This window comes from Glycine soja, chromosome 9 (assembly GCF_004193775.1).
Source record: "Glycine soja cultivar W05 chromosome 9, ASM419377v2, whole genome shotgun sequence".
Taxonomy (NCBI): Eukaryota; Viridiplantae; Streptophyta; class Magnoliopsida; order Fabales; family Fabaceae; genus Glycine; species Glycine soja.
Genome location: NC_041010.1, coordinates 933,120 through 954,289, shown reverse-complemented (window position 1 = coordinate 954,289; position 21,170 = coordinate 933,120). Strand labels below are relative to the sequence as shown.

The window sequence follows — 21,170 nt, the reverse complement described above, 5'->3', positions numbered from 1 at the left end:
AATTTATTAATTGTATAACTAATACAGTTAATTTATCTGAATAACTAATATTTTCAACTAATTGCTTGTGACCAAAAAAGAACTAATTACTAACAATTACGGTGACTAAAAATATTTTCATTAATGATACAAATGGATACTGATGGGAAATTCTGGACAAGCTATGGCGATCATATTTTCATTAGTTTAATTTGTTGAAGCAATTTTATGGAGTACTAATTTGCCGGAGTCTTAGTGACTAAAAATATTTGAGTTTTCATATATTTTCTTCTTCTAAATGATAAAATGTAATTTGAGCCAACTTCTCCAAATTGGTCTAGTTAATTGTATGTGATCTGAACTAGTGGCCACATTCTCTTCAATTATTATTTTTTCCCTCCCATCTTTTCAGCTGAATATTTGGACCCACGTGAGTGATTGATGAATGAACATAGGGCTGCGAGTTGTGCATTTGTCTTGTTACAATCAAATGTCATTTTTGTTCAAACAAAGTTTTCAACAGAGTTGTTATTTTGTTAAAGATCATTGTTGTATTGATCCATGGTATTGGCAATTATATATATATATATATATATATATATATATATATATATATATATATATATATATATATATATATATATATATATATATATATATATATATATTGCAGGCTTCTATTTGTTCGAACATGCCAACAAATATAATTTGTTTCTGTGTTTCTAAGTTGTAGGGCTTCACCCTCATCAAGCAAGTGTCCTTGACCCTTCTAGATTTCTCCTTTTAATTAAGGATGAACAGATAAATTTTTGGCATGATACTTTGACGTGATTCGTTCGATTCATCAAATCCTCATGTTCACTATAAGAGGGTCCCTCCCTGATGGGAGTATGGAGAGACCCTGTCCATGATATTTGTTCACAATAGAAAGGTTGATAAAGAATAATACTGTTCATCACTTTCTTGGCTATGAATTTTTGAAATTTTTTATTAATCGGTTAATATTGATTGAACTGTTTAATTTAGTAGGTTACACAAAAAAGGGTGCCTAATGTTCTTATAATTGGTTCCTAAGTCTTTCAATTATCAAATAAATATCTACCTTCAACACTAAACAGTAGGAGTATTATATGTTTTTGGTGTGCAACGTTCTACATGGACGCTTGCTTTTTCTTTCTTCCTTTTTTTCGATATTTACGAGCCTGAAGGTTGAAAATATGAGGTGGTGGTTGCACTCATAGAGCCTGACTGCACAGAAACGGAAGCACGTAGAAAGTTTGTGTTCAGGGAATTTGGTGGCATTCTACAATTAATGGATTCTTTAACTTGAAGCTGAATATTGAGTATGCAAACGCAAGAGGGTGTAGGAATTGATCTTGACTTCATGACAGTAATAACATATTTTCTCTAATTAGAGCTCTAAATGGACTCGTGATACAAATTTTAAAAATGAGAAATTGTGATGATTTCATTATATTTGTACATCAAAGGAAGATTAAAAAAAAAAGTGTCCTAAAAGATTATTAATGCAATAGAGATAAAAAGAAAAAATTTATAACAAATATTGAAAAATAATATCAGATAAATATTGTTACCTCCATGTGAAACTTTTTTTTAAAAAAAATTGTTTCTATTCTTATAACACTTTTTTCAAGTTATCTCTTGCAATTATTATTTTTTACTAAAATATCCTGAATACTTTATAATAAATTTTACCATATAAATTAATTAACAATTCCATTCTTTCTCTTATGAAGATTAGAAAAAAATGACTGAAGATGACTAACACACATCAGTTAATCAATTAATTAGGTGAGAAGTAATTTAATGGAAAGAGAGATGATAAATTTCAATAATTTTAGAAGTTGTTTTAAAAATATAATTGGATAAATAATTATTTTGGTCCATAAATCTATAAATCACTAATAATTAAATTCCTAAAAAATTAAAATTCTAATTTAATTTCTAAATATGTAAATTAAGTAGAACAAGAATGTCATTATACACTTATGTATAAAAGTCTTAGATAAGCAAAATGTGAATTTTTATATATTACTCTTATCGAGATGTATCTTTTCCGTGACACTAATTTTATTTACTTTTTTTCTCATGCAATTTGAGATAATCATTCATATTTAAGTTCACATATATTTAAACATATATAAGTTAATATTTAGATATATGAGTAAGATTATTTTGACTTTTGAGTAAAGATACATACGTGATCTATAAACAAAAAGAAAATGTTTCATAACACCCCATATCTTAATATAGATCTAGAGAAGAAGAAGAAAAGTGATAAATATAATAGGTATCTGATATGATAAGAAAAGAGATAAAAACAAATGAAAGATATTAATGAATTGGAGTGTCCTGTTCTAAAAAAAATATTTAAGTTCAAATTCAATTTAATTCTATAGGTATACCTACGGAAACATGTTGAAAAGACAATTAACATATATGCTTATTCAAAGTAGCTAGTGATTAAAAGAAACGCGGTAGGAACTAGTAAATTAAGGGAAAATAAAGCATGAAAGACAAGACGAGAGTAACTTAGAAGTACGATCAGTTTATAATAATAATACTACACTAAAAATGACATGACATAAATTTTGCAGACTGAAAAGGAAAGAAGCTAGAGGGATGGAAATCATGGAATGAGATAGCTCTACACATGCAAACAAATTAAAGGAAGCAAATTACAACAAAAGAGAACCATAAGGCTTTGGTTTATTATTTGAAAACAGACTAAAGCACTTTATTCCTTGTCATCATCTTTTATCATATCAGATGCACTAGCTAAACTGCAATAAGCTGTCTTTGAGCTTCAATTCTGATCTCTTCCTTCATTTTCCTTATGAACTCTTCAAACTTTCTGTTCAGTTCTTCTGTATTTACTAACTCTTCATTTGTTGTTGTTGTTTCTTCTAGTTCATAATCTTGTGCAACCTCAGCCTCACTTTCTGCTTCTCCTTCTTCATCCTCCTCTTTGATATCCTCTTCTTCTGTAATGTGAGATTCTTCTTGATCTTCATCAGCTTCTGAAACTTCTTCATTGTTCTCCCCTTGTTGTTCTTCAACCATAAGAGGAACATTCTCTGGGGATTCAAAACTTCCCAAAGGGACAACAACCATGTCAGAAACTGCTGTTGTCTTTGTCTCTGACAGATTTTGAAGGTGGTCAAAGCTGTCAGCAGAATCTGAAGAGTTCGACGTCCTGAGTGAGGTTTTGGCTACAAATGCAAGGATTCCATTACAAATGAGAAACATGTATTTCCTCTCAAGGGTGTGAGTGATCATGGAGTAGAAAAGGCACGTGGAGAAGTAGGCATTGAAGGACTGAGGATGTATGGAAAGGCCAGAAGAGTACCAAACAAAAACAGAAAACACAGACACTGAGAGAACAAACTGCCAAGTTCTTTTCAAAAACTGTTTGTTGTTTAAATAATATTCCCTAAGGACATGATCCTCACTTTGATTTTGAATATCCATGCTACCTTTCCTAGCTAACTCTTCTCTAAAAAGTAAGCACAAAGAATAAATATTGAGTATTGAAAATTCGTGAGTGTGAGGTGATGGTTTTGGTGTAAATGATAAGTATTGTGTTACTATAGTTTGTGCCTTGCTGTGTACTTCTGTGATGTTTGAGTGAACACTGAACTATAAGCTCCCATGTATTTATACTAAGCCTAAATTCAATAATGGTTTATTGGGTTGCCACGTAACTTAGCCAAATGGCCTAGTTTTTATGGATCGTACGGACACGAGAAGATATGAACAATAAACTTTTCAAAACTCATCATAATTACACGGGGGTAAGATTATTGGAAGTTTTTTTAAAAAGAAATTGTGTTCCGAATCACAAACTTTGACATTAAAAAGAGACAATTACTATTTTGGAAAGAAAAAAAAAGATATTGGAAGTAAATAATGGGAGGTGATGCTGTGTCGTTTGGAAAAGAGATTAAAAGAAGGTTCTAGGTGTCACCTTTGTTCGTCATGACCTCTTAATATAAGCAAGGTAAAAGAAAAAAATGATTTCGTGTTTTCCCTCAATACAATACGTAGGACTGTACTGTAGCTCAATAATTTGTGAGCATTCTGAAATTCGTGGACCCGATTTCGCATTATCATTTGAGGGCTACGACAACTCCTGCCTTAGTATTTCTGTGTTACCATTTGTTTCATGCTTTTTGTCTTTAATTTTTATTTGACTACATTAATTAAATTAAGTTTTTATTTTAGGAAAAGTTAACTATCGATAAGATAAAGTATATAAACATATATATAAAAATCAATATAAATTGTTTATAACTTATTATTTTAATTTGTTCTAATAATTGGAATTTAAATTTGTTTTTTCTTAAACTTTTAAAAAATCATGTTTTAAAGTTTGCTATTCATATGTAAAGGTCAATGAAAAAACGAAAATTAATGAAAATTATAAATTTTCTTGAGGAAATTAGAAGGGGTTCCAGGTAAAATAAATGTCCTTGACAATTGGAACATACATTTGGTATCGTAAATCAAATGGAAAGCTAGGAGATCGAACAAATAAATAAGATAAAAAAATGAAAAAAATAGAGGGAGAGAAGTGAAGAAAGAGGCTTTCCTTATTTTATTTGGTTTTAGAAGAAAAAATAAGAGGAATGTTGGTGGAACACAAAATATTATTAAATTTTCCTAAGTAATTCAAATTTTTAATATTTAGATCAAATAATTGAAAGATGCATTAATGCATTCGTAATGAAAATCGATCTCATTGCACATTTGTATAGGGTCGAAAAAGATATTGACGATTGTTTCTATACTTGTTCAACTTTGTAACACATGTCAATTTAAAAAACAAAGCTTACATTTATAAATAGAATGGCAACTCAAAACATTGCAAAGGGAAGAGAACTGGAGAAATATTCTCCGGCAATACGCAAGTAATAGTTCTTATTCCGATGAACTGATCACTATGTTAGGACCACGTACTCATTCCATAATTATTGAGATATTTTGGGTACAATAATAGACTACTACAAAAACTTGTGGATGTAGGCACTAATTATAGTTTAATCATCAATGAAGCTTCTCTAGCCCAAAGTTTTTTTTATCATAAGTGACCACGTGTCTTGTTCGTCGATGCAACCCCTCCCATTGGAAGCAACCACACCATGAAACCAAATATTTGAGCCTTCAGTCCTTGAATCATGCACACTCATCCATTATTGTCCAATTCCCTCCACACTTATTGTCTCGAGCACAACAAATATAACCATAGCGTCCAAGTAACTCTTTCCTAACAAGTTCATAAATGGGAAGTCTCTGTTTATAGTTATATATGTTAAGCTTTTTTTATCAATAAATATTAATAATTAATTATTAATTTTTTATTAATGGATAGAATCAAATTTATGAGTTTTCTCTTTCTTTGTTTTTCTTTTACTCCAAGTGAATTTTATAACTTAAGACATTATGTTTTTTTCTTCACAAGTTGAGTTGGGGTGCTCATCATGTTCTACAACTCTGCCCAAATGATTAGATGAAATAACATGAAAATTTAGTGGTCAGATTTTATTTGTCTATCTATTCAAATCACCATTGACGCTTTCTGCGAAATAGCAACGTAATTGGTTTAGTGTGTTTTGTTTACAATCAATACCGAAATTCTTCGTGTAAGGAATAGAAAAAATTGTGTTTGATTACGATATATTCACACCCCCATTTCACCACATGTAAACTAGCCAAGAAGCCAATAATTGCCAACCAGATGCGTAAACAAGCACGAGTTAGCCATACATAGTGCATTCTGTGGAAACAGAACTGCCACATTGGCGACATGTATCACCATCATCAACCCCAGAAAGGAACGCAAACAATCAATAACTATGATACATAAATAAGTAGAAGAACAAATACAAGCGTGGAAAAATAATATAGGCACATTCATTACGGTATTATCAATATAAGATAGAGAACTATTCGTGTGTTTCATGCCACAGTCAAGTACACAAATTAAACTTGAAACTAGTAAATATTGTAGCATTTTTTTAATGCATAAAAGTGGTAGAACCAAGAGAGACCCTCGATATTATTATATTATTGGACGGGACGTCAATGACATACTAAGACTCTGAGGAGAGACTCATTCGGTAATTCTTCACAAGTCTACATTGCAAACAATTTATTAGCATAAAGACTTTTAGGGAAAAACTCATTCAATATTGATCCGGCCACAAGAATGCTCCCATTGCAAAAGCTCTCTTCTCGTGAAGGGTACCCTTGAAACTTAACCCATATTGCTTAAGAAGCAAGTCCACAGTCCACTCCTCCATGCTCTCATAGTCTTGTTTGGTGTAGCGTGGATAGTGAAGTGGCATTTGAAACCCTGAAGAAGGGTAGTATTGATCAACCTCATTGAAATTGTTTGCAAGGCACAACCCCTTTTTGCACTCCGCCTCTTCTTCAGTGTTGCTCATAGGGTACCCCAAAACATGGCAAGCTGAGTAGAGAACCCATCTGAGAGCCATTTCTCACCCTCTATTATTTTCTCTGTTCCTATAAGAAACAGAATTATATATAAGAGATGGGAATCAACTTAATTACAAGTACTTTGCTTAAACCAAATATGCATGGACATAACCAGTGTATATAGGAGAAGATGCACATTAATCATTATGACCATTGACCCGTGTAAGACAAAAACTGCGGATTACACGCGTTAATTAAGTAAATTAAGAATCCCATACGATATGTCTAGCTATGCATTTAGTATTTGTATATTTTATGTCATGTTTGAAATTTGGCTGTTACTTGCACTGGGAGTTATGAATATGTGGGTGGGGATGCTAGGACATGTTGCCTTGGGTGGTTGTTGGTTTATTTGTTATCAATATTTTATTTTATTTAATCTATAATAAGTCCTATTGAAGTTAGAATTTCGTGGATGTTTTTCAAACTCTCATAACTAATTATGGCTGACCCGAATAGGTTCTATGATTCTATCAATGATAGTTCTATATGGATGCTGCTTGTTAAAGAATTATTTAAGAAATAAAAATATAGCATTTAACATATTAAGAGTTTAAAACTTTTAATTATTTCACTAATTATAAATATTCGATGATATTTGCCTTGCATGATTTCTAATGTTGCGTGTCTGAGCATTGAGTAATAACATGACACCCATGACCCGTGACGTCATATATCAATAATGCTAATAGCTTTCTAATTACAAGTAAAAAAATTATCGAGAAGCAAACACAAAGTTCGCTAACTTATGGGAGACTAAAAAAATGTCAAAGATCAAAAATAAAATTATTATTTTATTGAAGATTTAACGAAAAATAAAAATTTATTAAAAAATAAACACAAAAATTGAATGCTTATTAAAAATTAAAATTTATTTAAGTCTATTTTTAAAACTAATTTTTTCTGCGATGCACATATTTTAATATGAAATAGAGGAAGAAGCGAGCATTGAAATACAAGAATAAAAAAGTAAGAAAGAAGCACACATACATACCGTCGACAAGAGAAGTAGCATGTGTTGAGATAGAAGAGAAAGAAGAACAAAAACGAAAAGCTTATAGAAGATAAAAGAATGTATATAGAAGACAGATGAAAATCATATCGAAAACAAAAGAGGAAGAAGAAAAGCGGGAAAAAGATGAGAAGCTAAAAGAAGTTAAGATTATTTTAGAAGGATTAAAATACTAGATTTTTAAAAGTGAAAGACGAAATATTCTAATTAAAAATAATAAAAAAACTTTTTAATTAAGATATTTTATTTTTTAATTTTAAAAAAATATTATTTGAATTTTGTGATCAATTTCAAACACTAACTTATGTGTTTTGTTAATGTTGACGGTTTATTAGTCATAGATTTTTTTAAGTATTTAATTGCTTATAAGTTTTATTTATAAAAAATTAAAAAAATACACTGTAGAGTCTAAGTTTAATTAACTTCTTAAATATATCAGGAAAAAAAAAACTTCTTAAATATGAGACGAATAAATTAATGAATTGAGATGAATCAGAACGCCGCTACCGCTTAATCTTTCATGGGCTGCTATATTCTTGTTTCATTCTGGCTTCAACCAATAAACCAATTAACCAAACATGTAGAGTGATAATAATAGAGATGATAGAATGATTTTGAATTAAATCGAAACTGATAAAGCAGAAAAACAAAATTTTTTATTTTATTTTATCTTGTTATTTGAGTTGGATACTGTATAATCTGTTTCTCAACTAACAAGATCAAGTCGAGATATTTTCGTTTTAAATTAAAGATAGAAATCGAGATAAACTGTTATTATTATTATTATTTATACTTTAATGTTTTAAATTACAATATTTTCGTTTTTAAATTATGTTTATAAGCTATTCTTTTAAAATGTTAATTAAATAATGAAATTGTATCATAATATATTAGAAAACTTTATTTATTTATATATTATGAAGATGAAAATTAAAAGTTATTAACAGTATAAATATGAAGGCGAGTATGGATTATTTTTTAAAATTCGAGTATGAAGGTGGATAATATGGTATCTTATTATACCTTAACCATTGTCATTCTTACACTCATTTTTATTTTTATTTTTCCATTTTCTTCTTTGACTCTCATAAATTCTAAATTTTGCTATGAGTAACATCATCATTATAAAAATTCAGACCAAGGATGAAGAACTCTAAGATAACTACAAACAAGTTCCAACTATCTAGTATGGATAGTATCCATGAAATAAGTAGCACCACCAATTGGGAAACAGTGCATGTATTGCCCTGCCCCTAAAGATAACTGTAATGAGAATAGCAGAAATGGGGTTGCTAAAGCAACTCAAAACAATGCATATCATGGATCCGAGGTTGTTTACCAATAAGATTCAACACATATATGTGATATAACAGGGTTTCTTAAACATGTTGTCAAGATTTGATTCCTGAATATGTAAATTAAGAAAATTTTGTTGAGAGATACAAAAGTTATTTTGGTAATTTTTATACCTCGAAAGGAATTAGTTTTCTAACTATTGATTGGAAGATGTCTTTAATGATAAAAAAAATTCTGAAGTTGTCCAAACCTCTTCCCCAACTGGGCCCTTGGAAGCCAGGACCCAAGAAAGCAAGGGTTATCAAGCCTTGAATTCCCATTTTTTAAGTGCCAGACTCCACAGTTGAAAATTTTCATCACTCACACTGATGGAAAAAAATTTAGATGTTAGCTAGTGTTTGAATTATATTCTTTCCCATATCCCAGACTATTCCTGGTACTTTAATGGATTTGGGAAATGAATAGAGCAGAAAGAGATGGATTGATCATTGGAGAACCTAAGAATGTGAGAAAGTACTCTTATCAAAGCAAGGTTTTTCATCTTCTTCGGCTTCTCAGTGTCACATTAAACTTGTGCAATATATACCACTGACCCTTTTGTGGATGAAAATGAAGGTGTTGTTGACAGCAACTATACTATTTCTACCTACAATACACCAAACCTTATCTTCTTCATGCCTTATCTTTCCCTGCCCTCAATGTAGTAAAGGGTGTGGAACCTACCACCTTGCATTCCCCACCATCTTGTCCTTTCTTAATTGGGTTCCAAATTTGTGAAAAGGTCAACTGCCTTTAATACTTTAATATAGATTTGAGTTTTGCAATACTTTTTATATAACGGTTTATTTATCATTTAAAGTATGATTACAAAAATTATAAACACATTCTATCATCGATTTAGTGCTTTTCTTAATGGCATTCCAATTCAAGGTAAGAAAAACCTCGAGATTTAAAGAACATTTATATATACCACTGTACCTCGCAAATTGTATTTATCTCACTTCAAAAATACAAATGAAAGTTTGAACCTGTAATTTATCATCTACAAAACCTTATCTTACTTTATTCAAATAACTCCTTAAGGTTATGGATATATAGGCTTTACTTCATTGTAACTTGGCCAAGTTAATTTTTAATAAAGTATGTATGCCCTTTGGAACAATTTTTTTAACTAAGGATGTCGTATTCGTAGACTATTCTTAAATTCAGATACCGATTCAGCATTACCCTACATGCTACGCTGTGAAAATTAGTTCAGATCCTAATTCTCTTTTTGTCATTTCCCTGTCAAAATTGTTGGACATATATTTTATTTAATGGTTCAAATGAATCAATCTAATAAAAGAATAAATAATTAATTTAATTCATGAATTGGTTAATATAGTTTTGAGATTCATCAATTACAAATGTGAGATTGGTCGATTACTAGGTGGGCTTGGTGAAATTTTCAATGAGATTAATTAAGGATAAAATGTATTTTTATCGTTATATATTCAGAAAGAAATTATTTTAGTGATTATACTTTTGAATCAATTATTTTAGTCCTCAGACTTTGAAAACACTTGAATTTAGTCTCTCCCCTTCAACAATGTTATTTCTGATAACAAAAATACAATTTCGGATGATTACAAATTATCACAAAACACACATATGTAAAATATTTAAACTCAACACTATTAAGGACTAAAAATCATCACAAAAATTATTTTTAAAAATAGAGTCAAACTCAATGAGAAGTTCATCAACTACCAATTTTTAGAGAAAATATTTAATCAATTCTTTTCTTAAACAAGTCAAAATATTTATTAGAGAAACAAAAATACAGAGAGAAAATACAAACATAGCAATAGATCATCTTTTCTGTTTGTCCATGTGTGTAAAATAAGTAAAATTACTATGTATGCCCCTATAATTTTATTAAGAGTAAAATATGTTTGGATTCCTGTAATATTTAAAAAAGTATTATTTTTTCCTCAACAAAAATTTAGTATTAACTTCGTTCATGTAAAAATAAAACATTTTTGCATATCCTCGATGGTAATTTGGTATAGTTAACTGACTTACATATGATTAACTATCTTCGGACTTACGCTCGACATCACAACAATCATACATCTCCAATGAACTCTCTTCTTCACGCGTGATTACCTCGACAAGGAACTCAAGCTTTTTCACATCAATGTCAACCACATTTGCCCAAATGCAAGAGGACGTCGTCCACAACTACCAACCTTTAATCGACGTTGTTGATGCCTTAAGTATTGTGTTCAAGGTCAACGTTGCCAAGGAGGTGGTGGGGATGTCATGACGCTGGTGGTGATGTCCATGCATCACATTTTTTCAAAGTTTATGTATGATTTTGAAAGAGGGGAAGAGGGTCGAGGTTGTTGTGTTTTTAATTGGTTTGAGATTGGGATTAGGGTTCAGACTAAGTCCAAGATAAAAATGCGATATTTGACCATTACAACAAAACATCCTAGAATCATATGCGTAAGAGACATTAGAATCAACACGAATTAAAAAAAATATTATTTAATGAAATTTATTATAATAGTCTCAATCATATGATCACTTATAAAGTCATATGAATTTTCAAAAAATCATGTAAGTTTTTTACATTAAATCTTAACCCTCCATATATGCTTATACGCTTTAGATATAATCCTCTCACCCTCATAAGATTTTTCATAAAATATGTCTCTCTATATATTATATGAAATAATTTATTTTATTAAACTTATTACATTGGTTACTTCGGATATCCTTTCAGTCAAAATGAACAATTATTCTCTCGAAGTACCAAAATTTACTTGAGGATTTAAATTTTTTATTTTAACAATTGTTATTTCATATAAGAGAAAATGATAAAATAAAATATTCTAATGATTAAAAAATTAAACTAAAGGTAAAATTACAAAATAAAGGAAACAAAAGTGACAATACTTAATAAATATGGCCACATTTAATTAAAATTCTTTAAATGAAAAAAATAAAAGTTCTCTTATTTTTTGACCCAATAGATCTAAGGAAGTTATATAAAATGACGATATCATTTATTGATGGACACATGCTCATAACAATTGCATCGTTATTCTTAAGTTTTGAGGGTTATATACCAATTACGTAAATATTTCAATGTGATTATAATACCTTGCTCCAAGACCTAGGATACAGATCATTTAAGTTTTGTTTTTATAACTTATAAATATGTTTTGTTAAAATTGAGGTGCCTAGATAAGTAAACTAGAACCCAAATATCTATCAACATTATGTTTATCGTTGTTTTGGATATGATTCATACTTGTATGTATCAATTTCATATTGACCATAGTTTTTTTGTTTAACTTCACCGCCACTCCCTCGTTCCAATGTCAAAACCTTATATCGTACATAATTAATTTTTGTCCTAACATTATTGTCTTGAGTCATTAGAATAGCTCTTCAACACATAAATTGATATGATTCTTACTTTTTGATGAGAAACATGCACTTCTAAAATTTTCTTGATTTTCAACGTCAAAGTTCTACAAATGATCATCCTTACATATTACTATATCAAAGTGATGACGATCATCACTCCATCATCATTTGGTCTCTATTAGAGCCACATCACCATCCCTAGAGCATAATATTCGCAAAACATTAGACAAATACAAAATTAATATAAATTAAAATTTCATCATAAAAAAAGGTATAATAGATTTATTAAAAAGAAGATAACGGCATGGGGCTTACGAAGGAGGAGAGTAGTCAAATAGAATCGCACACAACTCCATGGGAAATGCCACGTGTCAGTGAAAAGAATACATGTGCTGCACCGGAATATCCCTCAAAAGAGAAAGAAATACAATTCCCATTATACCCTCTGGGGTTCTTGGTTTGGTTCTTCTCTTCCTTGTTTCTCTCTTCCCCTCCCCCGTTGATTCATTCACCAGTCACCACATGGCACAGAAACAGAAGAAGTGAAGAGAAAGGTGACTCACTTGACAGCAGCTCCAAACCCAAACCCCTTTCCTCTCTGCCCCATTGCCCAAAAAAACGGACCCAAACCCCTCAACAAAGACTCTTTTTGAGTCTCTTTTTTGTTTTGTTTTGTTTTTTCTCTCTGGGTCTTCTGGTTTCTTCTCCATTGAACCCAGCTGGCCCCACCTCGCAAAATCTCAGCTTTCGTTTCGTCACACAAACAAACCTCGTCCCGCTCCTAGTTACACACTACAATGAATGCTCTTTAACATTTGTTGTCTTCTTTTTTTTTTCTCCCCCCCTTCCCCGAGCATTGTATGACTTCACTTCCGCTTCCTCGGACCTCACTCTCTCTCTTCAATTCTCGGTGACGTCTCACTCTCTTTCTCTCAAGAACCTGATCCCCTTTTACTTTGCGCCTTCATTTTTGTTATAATTATTATTTCTATTTTCTTTTTCAGGTTTTGTTATTGTAGAATGGTTTTAAGTTAGGGGGGCGGTGTGGCGTGTTAGGGTTTTTCCTAGTCCAATTCACGTCGGTCTCGGAACGACCCATCGTAGGTTTAAGAATGTCTGGTGGTGGTGGTGGCTGTGGCGGTGTTTTCGTGACGTGGGAGGAGCAGGTGATATGTCAGGAGCGTGGGAACCGAGTGATTCACTTTTACCTGAAGGACGCTTTGGGGAATTCGGTGCTTGCTGTTGTGGGGACTGAGAGGAGTGTGAGGCACATGATGTATGTTGTCCCTGACCATTTCTTGCAGGCTTATGGATCCACACAACCCATCAATGCTTTCAAATGGAGGGCACGCCGAGAGGTTGTGGACTGGCTCACTTGTTTGGTCTCGCGCAATCGGTCACACCATGCAGGTAGCTAGGCTTTTTGCTCCAATACCTCGTGTTTTACGGTGGTTTGTTTGGTTTTATCAAGTGTTTCATTGTGGATGCATGCACTGAATGTTGCTACTGTCAGCATTGATGGGATTTTATCATGAAGGTTGTTTGTTATGCCCAACTAATGTTTTCGAAAAATTATCTGTTAATGTGATTTCAGCTAGAGCTTTAGGGTGTTTGGTATACCCACAATAGCAATTGTAGCTACATTTGTCAACAATTGACCACAACATCAATGTGGCCTGTGAATGTGACTGTGATTTGAGAAACCTTGTTCCGGCATAATGTGATAATGCTTGGTTGTTGTTAGTTGTCGGTCATGAACCAGTGTCTTGTACACTGACACTGGAAAGCTATAAGGCTTGTTGTTATTAATCGCGTAACTGTGCTTCCTATGATGAGTTTGTCTTTTCTAGGAATTTGGTCAATTCTGTGCCGTGAGTTATATAGTTTGCCATTCTTGCCTGCATGGTCACGTCGACTGGCTTGTTTGTTTGGTCTCATGGAATTGTACACTCCGTATGCACGCATTTTGGTTTTCAGCGTTCAATCTTGTGTCTTTCATGTTTTGGGTGATTTGGTTTTTATGACGTGTTAATTACAGATGCATGTGATGAATGCTACTGTGTGCATGGTTTTTGGCTCATGGAATTTTATCATGATGGTTTTTGTCTGCACCTAGTGGAATAAGGCTTGGTTGTCGTTAATTGTCAGCCGTTAATGGTTGTTTTGTGTTTTCTCTTGAAAGCTATAAGATTTGTACGGATTAATTGCGTAACTGTATTTCCTGTGAGTTTATCTTTTCTAGGAATTTGTTCAAGTCTGTGCTGTGTGAATCATACAGTTTACATCATTCTTGCCTGCATTACCACTTACGCGAAAGTTGTATTTACACGCACCTTGTTAGTGGGATGTTGTCTTTGGACTTTCATATTGAGCATTTACATTGATAGGTGATTTTTTTTTGGAAATCAGAGATATTTTATGATTTATTGGAAGAGTAAATTGGTTTATTTTAAATTAGTGTTGTTACCATATCAAATATTTTATTTGTGTTAACTTAAGTGCAATCATATGAAATTTATATGCTATTTTTTTCCTCTCTAATATGTTATTATGGATGATTAACAATCACCATGTTAGTATTTGTCGTTGTTGTTTCCATGGTAAGTGAATAAATGTGTGAGTAGCCGTGATTGGTTTGTTATTCTAATTTCTGGCCTGTCATTTTGCTAATGTAATATATAAAACTGCACATTACTTTTGCAATCAAATAATCATTCTTTTTTTTTTCTTGGGAACATAAATTATATCTGGTATTGTATTTAATACATTATGATATTACATTATAGTTGCACTTGACATGGTTTAGAGACATCATTGGGCCTTATTGCCTGCTACCATTATGAAGCAAAGCAGGCGGGAAAAAAACCATGAGCCTTGTGAGTTGTGAGTTGTGACAGAATGAGGATGATTGAGGTAATGATAAAAGAACTAGGATTCTAGAGTTGAGAAGCCACTCATATATTTATTCTTGGTTTACTTGTATAATACCATAGTAGTCAATCCCAAATAGCAAAACGGAGTGTCCGACCCCAAAAACTTCATAGAGGGATAGCAGGATGGCCGTTATTTTGAACCCTAAACCCTAACCATAAATTTATACTACTCATGTATATATGCTGAATAATAAAGAAAAAAGTACCTAAAATTAAAAAGAAGTCATTGTTGTTTTGACTTTTTTAGAGAGATTGAAGACAGAACAGAGAAGAAAGAGAGTAGTTGGTTTTATGAAATGTTGATTGTGAATAGGCCACAACAGTGAAGAAATCGCCCATAATTGGTCGGAAAAGGGATGGATATTTGAGAACCAGTGAGAACAGAGTCTGGATGCCGGAAATTGGCCAGAAAAGTCTTCACGGCAGCATGCAACAATGAGTCATGCTTTAAACTCGCAGGGGAGTGCGGAAAAGAGCTCTACAGAGTCTAGGGCTTACACTTGCAGGGGCACACAAACAAATGTAAGAGAAACCTAAAACAAGTCATCTTAAAATTGTCTGATTTTCCAATTTTACCTGCTATAAAAGCTTGAAACAGCATTCAGTTGGGGGTAAAACAGTCTTCAGCCCCATATTTGAAATAGTGACAACAAAGGTCGCAAACTGCTGCAATTCGCACCACTCCACATGAGACAGCCAGACATGACATGCCTCAGTTCCAAGTAGTGGGGCCATCCCACAACATGACAGCGCTGTTATAGTGCTCTATTAACTACTCTGTATAATACCAGTCTCAGCCCAAAGAATACTAGTCTTGTCTAAAACTTTGATTGATAGCCACTGTCATGTGCTATTTACGTGACTACTTAATACAATTGGGGTTTACATTAAAATCACTACAGGAAAAAATATAAAAAGAAGCAATTCTTACATTACATCACCCGAAATTGCATGTATTTATGGGATTGTAGCTCAATTGGCCCTAGGCCCAACCTCCCTCCCTTACCAACCTGCTCCTCACTCCCACCTAAAATGGAACTTACAAATGTCACTAAATCATTGGTTTAACAAGTTCTTTGACCAGATTTTGTTCAGTATTTAATGTCACATTCCTTTGCTTCTTTGATATTGCTGCCTCACTAATAGTAAAGAACAGAGATTGCTGAGAGAGAACAGAGATGTTTTTTGGGGCTAGTTTAGTGCTTGAAGAACTGGGTACTGTTCAATTTGATTTATTTCCTTTTTCCCTCAGTGCCACACTGTGATTTTTGTTATCTGTCTGTGTTTTAGATCTATGGATTTGTCCATTTTTATTTCATTCCTATTTTGTTTTAAGATCAAAGCACTAAGCATGGTGTGATCATGTTTTGCTGATTGATTAGCAATTGCCATCGAAACCTATCGATTTTCTTTTTTGTTTCTTTTTTTTTTTTGCTTGAGCCATGATGCATTGGTAGGGTTGCAGCCTTGCAACAATGGTAGTACTATAGTAGTTGTTAAAGTTAATGATGTTTATCTAAAACCCCTCAACAAATGTAGTTCTTAACTTTAACGGTAGTCATAAAAACAGCTTGTCCCCACATTTGGGTAAGGCTGCATACATTTGTCCCTTCCCAAGACCCATATTGATGGGGTCCTCACATAGCCACCCTTGCATTATTCCTCTTTCCATTTGGATGTGAGCCTATATTAATTTTACATAGCAAGAAAGATTTTATAAGATGTCCTTTGATCAATTGGTAAGATTTTTTTTTTTTTGTCTCGAGTTTGTGTGTCTATGAAGATGAGTAAGGTATTGTGTTGGGTAATTTATGTCAATCTGTTTCCTGAATCAGTTTTAAGAACAATTTTTTCTTAGAAAAAAAAGAATCTAATTGATGTTGAACTTGACATTTCATGTTGGTGTGGCCTTTAAGCCTATTCCGAGGTTCAAAATGCATGAGAACCTTTCATTAACAATGAGGATTGTGGTTTAATCCATTTCTACTTGATATGCCCTGCTAATTCACTATTTTGGTTGTTCCTAGAAGGCAAGATGAATGTCTTATACAGTATGAACTGTATTGTATGTAGGTATAAATACTGAGAAGACCAATGGTTTAAATTTTAAAATTGTTGCAAAGAGGAACCAAAGGTTAACTTAACTAACTGAATTGCAGTTGGATGCCAACATCTTAATGTGGTTATTTTAGTGATCCTTTAGTCCAAATAAAATGGTTTAGACCTTTTGATGCCAAACTGAATTACTGTTTTTTCGTGACAAATCTCCTTTTTCATCCAGTGGATATTTTTGTTGTTTGTTTTGTCCTTATTTAGCTACAACTTGATCTGCCAATTCTTTTTTAACAGCTTTTTCTGTAGTTATGGATAGAAAACATTTTGAGCAGCCATAATCTTTGTGTGACAGGTGTACAGTTGGATGATTCAGCACAAGCCGTTGAATCTCTTAAGATTTTAACGTCTGGGATCAATGTCAATAATAGAATTTTACCTGATAAAATGGTATGGAAATTGCAAGTAATTAAATTCATCTCTCTATATTTTCCTTTCTATCTTTATGCATTTATTCGCCATACCTTTTTTTTGTACTGCAGATTTCTAGGAAACTAAAATTCCAAAGTTCTGATATTCAATGGTCAGGCTTTTCTTGGTTTTGTGCTAAACAGCTGAAGCACTACTCAGGGTTTTGCAGGAATGGAACAACCATAAATGTGAGAAAATTATTTCATTTTCCATTATATCAATTTTTCCCCCCACTTTCTTGGTATCATTTACTTTTCCTGTTTTTGGAGGGGGCTTAATTTTTATTATTCTCAAGATATTTCTTCTAAAATTTAGGTTCATTCATTTGTATATATTATGGCTGAAGAAGAAAACCACTATCTTGGTTACGTGGAAGATATGTATGAAGACAAGAAGAGACAAAAAAAAGTGAAGGTACGGTGGTTTCACCATGGTCAGGAAGTTAAGCATGTGATTCCACAGCTGAATCTGCAAGAGGGAGAGGTTTTCATCACACCTCATGTGCAGGTGATTAGTGCTGAGTGTGTCAATGGTCCTGCAACAGTTTTGACTCCTAAGCATTATGAGAAATACCTAGCTGCTGTGCCTCATACCTCTTTATCTGAGATCCATATGTGCTTTAGGCAGTTTAAGAACAATAAGCTTAAGCCCTTCACACTTACAAAGTTGCGTGGGTATAGTAACCAAACTGTTCTTTCTAGTTTGAATAGTCCTACTCTCTCCAAGAGAAAGGCAAAGTTTGAAAAATCGCGCACAGATGATGATGAGAACTTCACTCAAGATGATGCTTTAAGGTCCAGCAATAAGAGGAATAGAAGTTCTAAGGATCATGTACTTGAAAAGGGTTTTTCTTGTCTGCAAATCTCTGTTCCTGTGAAAGAAATGACAAAATGTGAACCAAAACACCCTAGTTTAAAATTAAAACTATCAAGAAAAACATTGGGTATTAAGGTTATTGGACCAAAGCCTCAACTGTCTTTTCAGGTTGGTGCAAAGATAGAGGTTCTCTGTCAAGATAGTGGCATCAGAGGATGCTGGTTTAGATGTAAAATCTTGAGTATGTCTCCAAGGTTGCTCAAGGTCCAGTATGATGATTTGCTGGATATAGACGGACCACAGAAACTAGAGGTATGCAATGACTTATGTTTATTTTCTCTTTATTTTATCTATCTATTTTTTCTAACATTGTAGAAATACTGAATCTGGTGATTTTTGGACGTAGAAGTCCAATCATCTCCTTAATTGTCTATTGAGCCTTATTGGTGAAGGGAAGGGTATGGTTCTCAGTCCTGTTGTTCACACTTTGTAGGAATGGGTCCCTGCGTCTAGAGTGGCAGCTCCTGACAAATTGGGTATGCGAAGTTCGGGCCGCCTAACAGTTCGACTATGCCCTCCTGAATATAATACAGGTCATACTTTTGAGATTGGAGCACCAGTGGATGCCTGGTGGTGTGATGGATGGTGGGAAGGTGTCGTGACTGCAGTTAATGTCTGTGGGGATGGAGTCCTGCAGGTTTATACCCCTGGTAAGATGAATACATTTTTATTTCTTTAATTATCTTGTGCTATAGTCACTGGCACAGTTTATGAATCGTGTTTTGTTTGGGTTAGATATCTCATGGTAATATGATTTTCTCTTTAGGCGAAGAGAGGTTTCTAAAGGTCGAGAAGAAGAACATTCGGATTTCCCGAGATTGGATCAATAACAGGTGGGTTGATATACAGGGAAAGCCCGACATTTGCAGCTATTTATCTTCAAATGCCAGGTCCAGCATCAGGATGTCAGCTAATTCTGCAGTGGTAGATGGATCTATGTCTGATTGCTCTGCAATATTAGAAAGTAAACCAACACCAAGTGCCAAAGTTGAAGTTGCTAAGAAGGTTGAGCCAGAATTATCTGGTTTGGAAGCACCTGTTAACCTGGAAAATATAATAACAACTTTGAGGGAGCCACTCTATGCCATTCATGAAGACAAGGATAACAACTCTGGTGATGGCTGCGATGATGAAGCTGACAAGGCTGTGAAGACACTTCTGGCCTTAAATGAACACAAGGATAAGTACTCAGGTGGAGGCAATAATGGTGACACTGACAATGATGTTGACGTTGATGCTGACAATGATGAAGATGATAGTGAGGAAGATTTCGATTGTTCTGAATCAAAACTCGATGCAGCAGAAGCAATACAAGTTGCATGATGAATATAAGATAGAGCTAAATGGGGAATTTTTTGCTCTCCTACTGATTATACCTGAAGGTGGAAATCAAGTTGTATATAAAACAGAATGAGAAGCCCTGAGGTAGTTATATATGCATGCAGGAGGATAATGGTTTTCAAGTTTGACTTAAGGATAATAGTAGTGTATAGCATTATAGCTTATGGTTTTTGGGTTATCATGAGATCAACTTCTATAGAATGATATATTAATATATAGTATATTTTAGGGTCCATGTTAGGTCATGTGGTTGGTAAATGAGCAACTGCACATATCAGTTGAAACTGCATAGAGTTAGCCCATGAGTAAAATTTGTAATTTTCTTATTTTCAGTAGTTTGGGCTTTGACCATGAATCTTACAAGATTACAGAATTACAAAATCTGCCGCCATGTCTAGATTCTTCTATTTCAATTTAAGAGGGGATAAATGTTTTAACCAAAGGCGTGTTTATCGTCCAAGTCTTAGTCACTTAATTTTCTTAAATAAAGCCTCGTTTTTTTTCTTGTAAATGGGGGAAATAGGTGTAAGTAGAGCTTTATTTGCTTAAGTGGTTTGGTTCAACTTGAACTAGTTAGGGGATCTAAAGTGGCTTTTGAGCTGACTTGTAGGAATGAAATTGCAACAAAAAATAATTATGGGATTCCATGATTAAGTTGACTTGGTAAAAAATTCAAGAGGTCTTCGTGGATGGTTTTCATGAACTAGTGCATTAAGGATGTGATAATATTTATTTTTCATTATTTTATTTTGTCTTGATTTACTCATTGTTGTGAAAATTAACCCTTGAGGTGACGCTTGATATAGGAAAAATTTTCATTCTAAGTTAAACCACCTTTTTCAAAAATGAAAGTTTAAAAAATAAGATTCCTGACTAGTTTTTTAATTTTTTTTAGTTATTAAAAATTAACGTTTAAAGCTAACTAACTTAGTTTCCGGTGGCTTGCATGATTATTAAATTTACATTTTATAATTTATGAGTATTTTTATAGTATTTGAATTTTTAATACATTATTAATTATTAACGTTTAAATTTTAATAAATATATGTTAGTAGATATCTTAATATTTAAATATATTTTAATAGGTATTGTATTAGATAAAATTATCTTCACTTTAGTGATGTCAAAGTGATGTCTTGTAAGTTTTCTTTTCACTTTCCTTTTAAAAAAAGTTAGTTTAGTTTATTTTGTTTTTATTTATTTTTTAGGTTTACACGCTTGATTTTGATTTCAGATAACAAAAATTGAGTAAAATTATTTTAATTATAATA

At 32.7% G+C, this 21,170-nt stretch overlaps 3 protein-coding genes across 5 annotated transcripts; 1 reads left to right on the top strand and 2 right to left on the bottom strand.

Moving 5' to 3' along the window:
- Positions 1 to 2,778: 2,778 nt before the first annotated feature.
- Positions 2,779 to 3,471, bottom strand: LOC114367706. Its single transcript, XM_028324903.1, has one exon. It carries the CDS (start codon positions 3,469 to 3,471, stop codon positions 2,779 to 2,781), a length of 693 nt encoding a protein of 230 aa, XP_028180704.1.
- Positions 3,472 to 5,883: 2,412 nt separating this feature from the next.
- LOC114425092 lies at positions 5,884 to 6,596 on the bottom strand. The gene has a single exon (XM_028391853.1). It carries the CDS (start codon positions 6,495 to 6,497, stop codon positions 6,186 to 6,188), a length of 312 nt encoding a protein of 103 aa, XP_028247654.1. The 5' UTR covers positions 6,498 to 6,596; the 3' UTR covers positions 5,884 to 6,185.
- A 6,069-nt stretch (positions 6,597 to 12,665) lies between these two features.
- Positions 12,666 to 20,336, top strand: LOC114368051. 3 transcript variants are annotated; one of them, XM_028325389.1, is made up of 7 exons: positions 12,666 to 13,136; positions 13,231 to 13,636; positions 17,567 to 17,661; positions 17,754 to 17,870; positions 17,998 to 18,810; positions 18,992 to 19,208; positions 19,325 to 20,336. In XM_028325389.1, exons 2-7 carry the CDS (start codon positions 13,339 to 13,341, stop codon positions 19,879 to 19,881), a joined length of 2,097 nt encoding a protein of 698 aa, XP_028181190.1. In that variant the 5' UTR covers positions 12,666 to 13,136; positions 13,231 to 13,338; the 3' UTR covers positions 19,882 to 20,336. The 3 variants fall into 3 exon arrangements, with proteins under 3 accessions (XP_028181190.1, XP_028181191.1, XP_028181193.1); XM_028325390.1 differs by lacking the exon at positions 12,666 to 13,136 and adding an exon at positions 15,407 to 15,681 and having other exon boundaries at positions 13,523 to 13,636; XM_028325392.1 differs by lacking the exon at positions 12,666 to 13,136 and adding an exon at positions 15,473 to 15,681 and having other exon boundaries at positions 13,527 to 13,636.
- Positions 20,337 to 21,170: the final 834 nt, after the last annotated feature.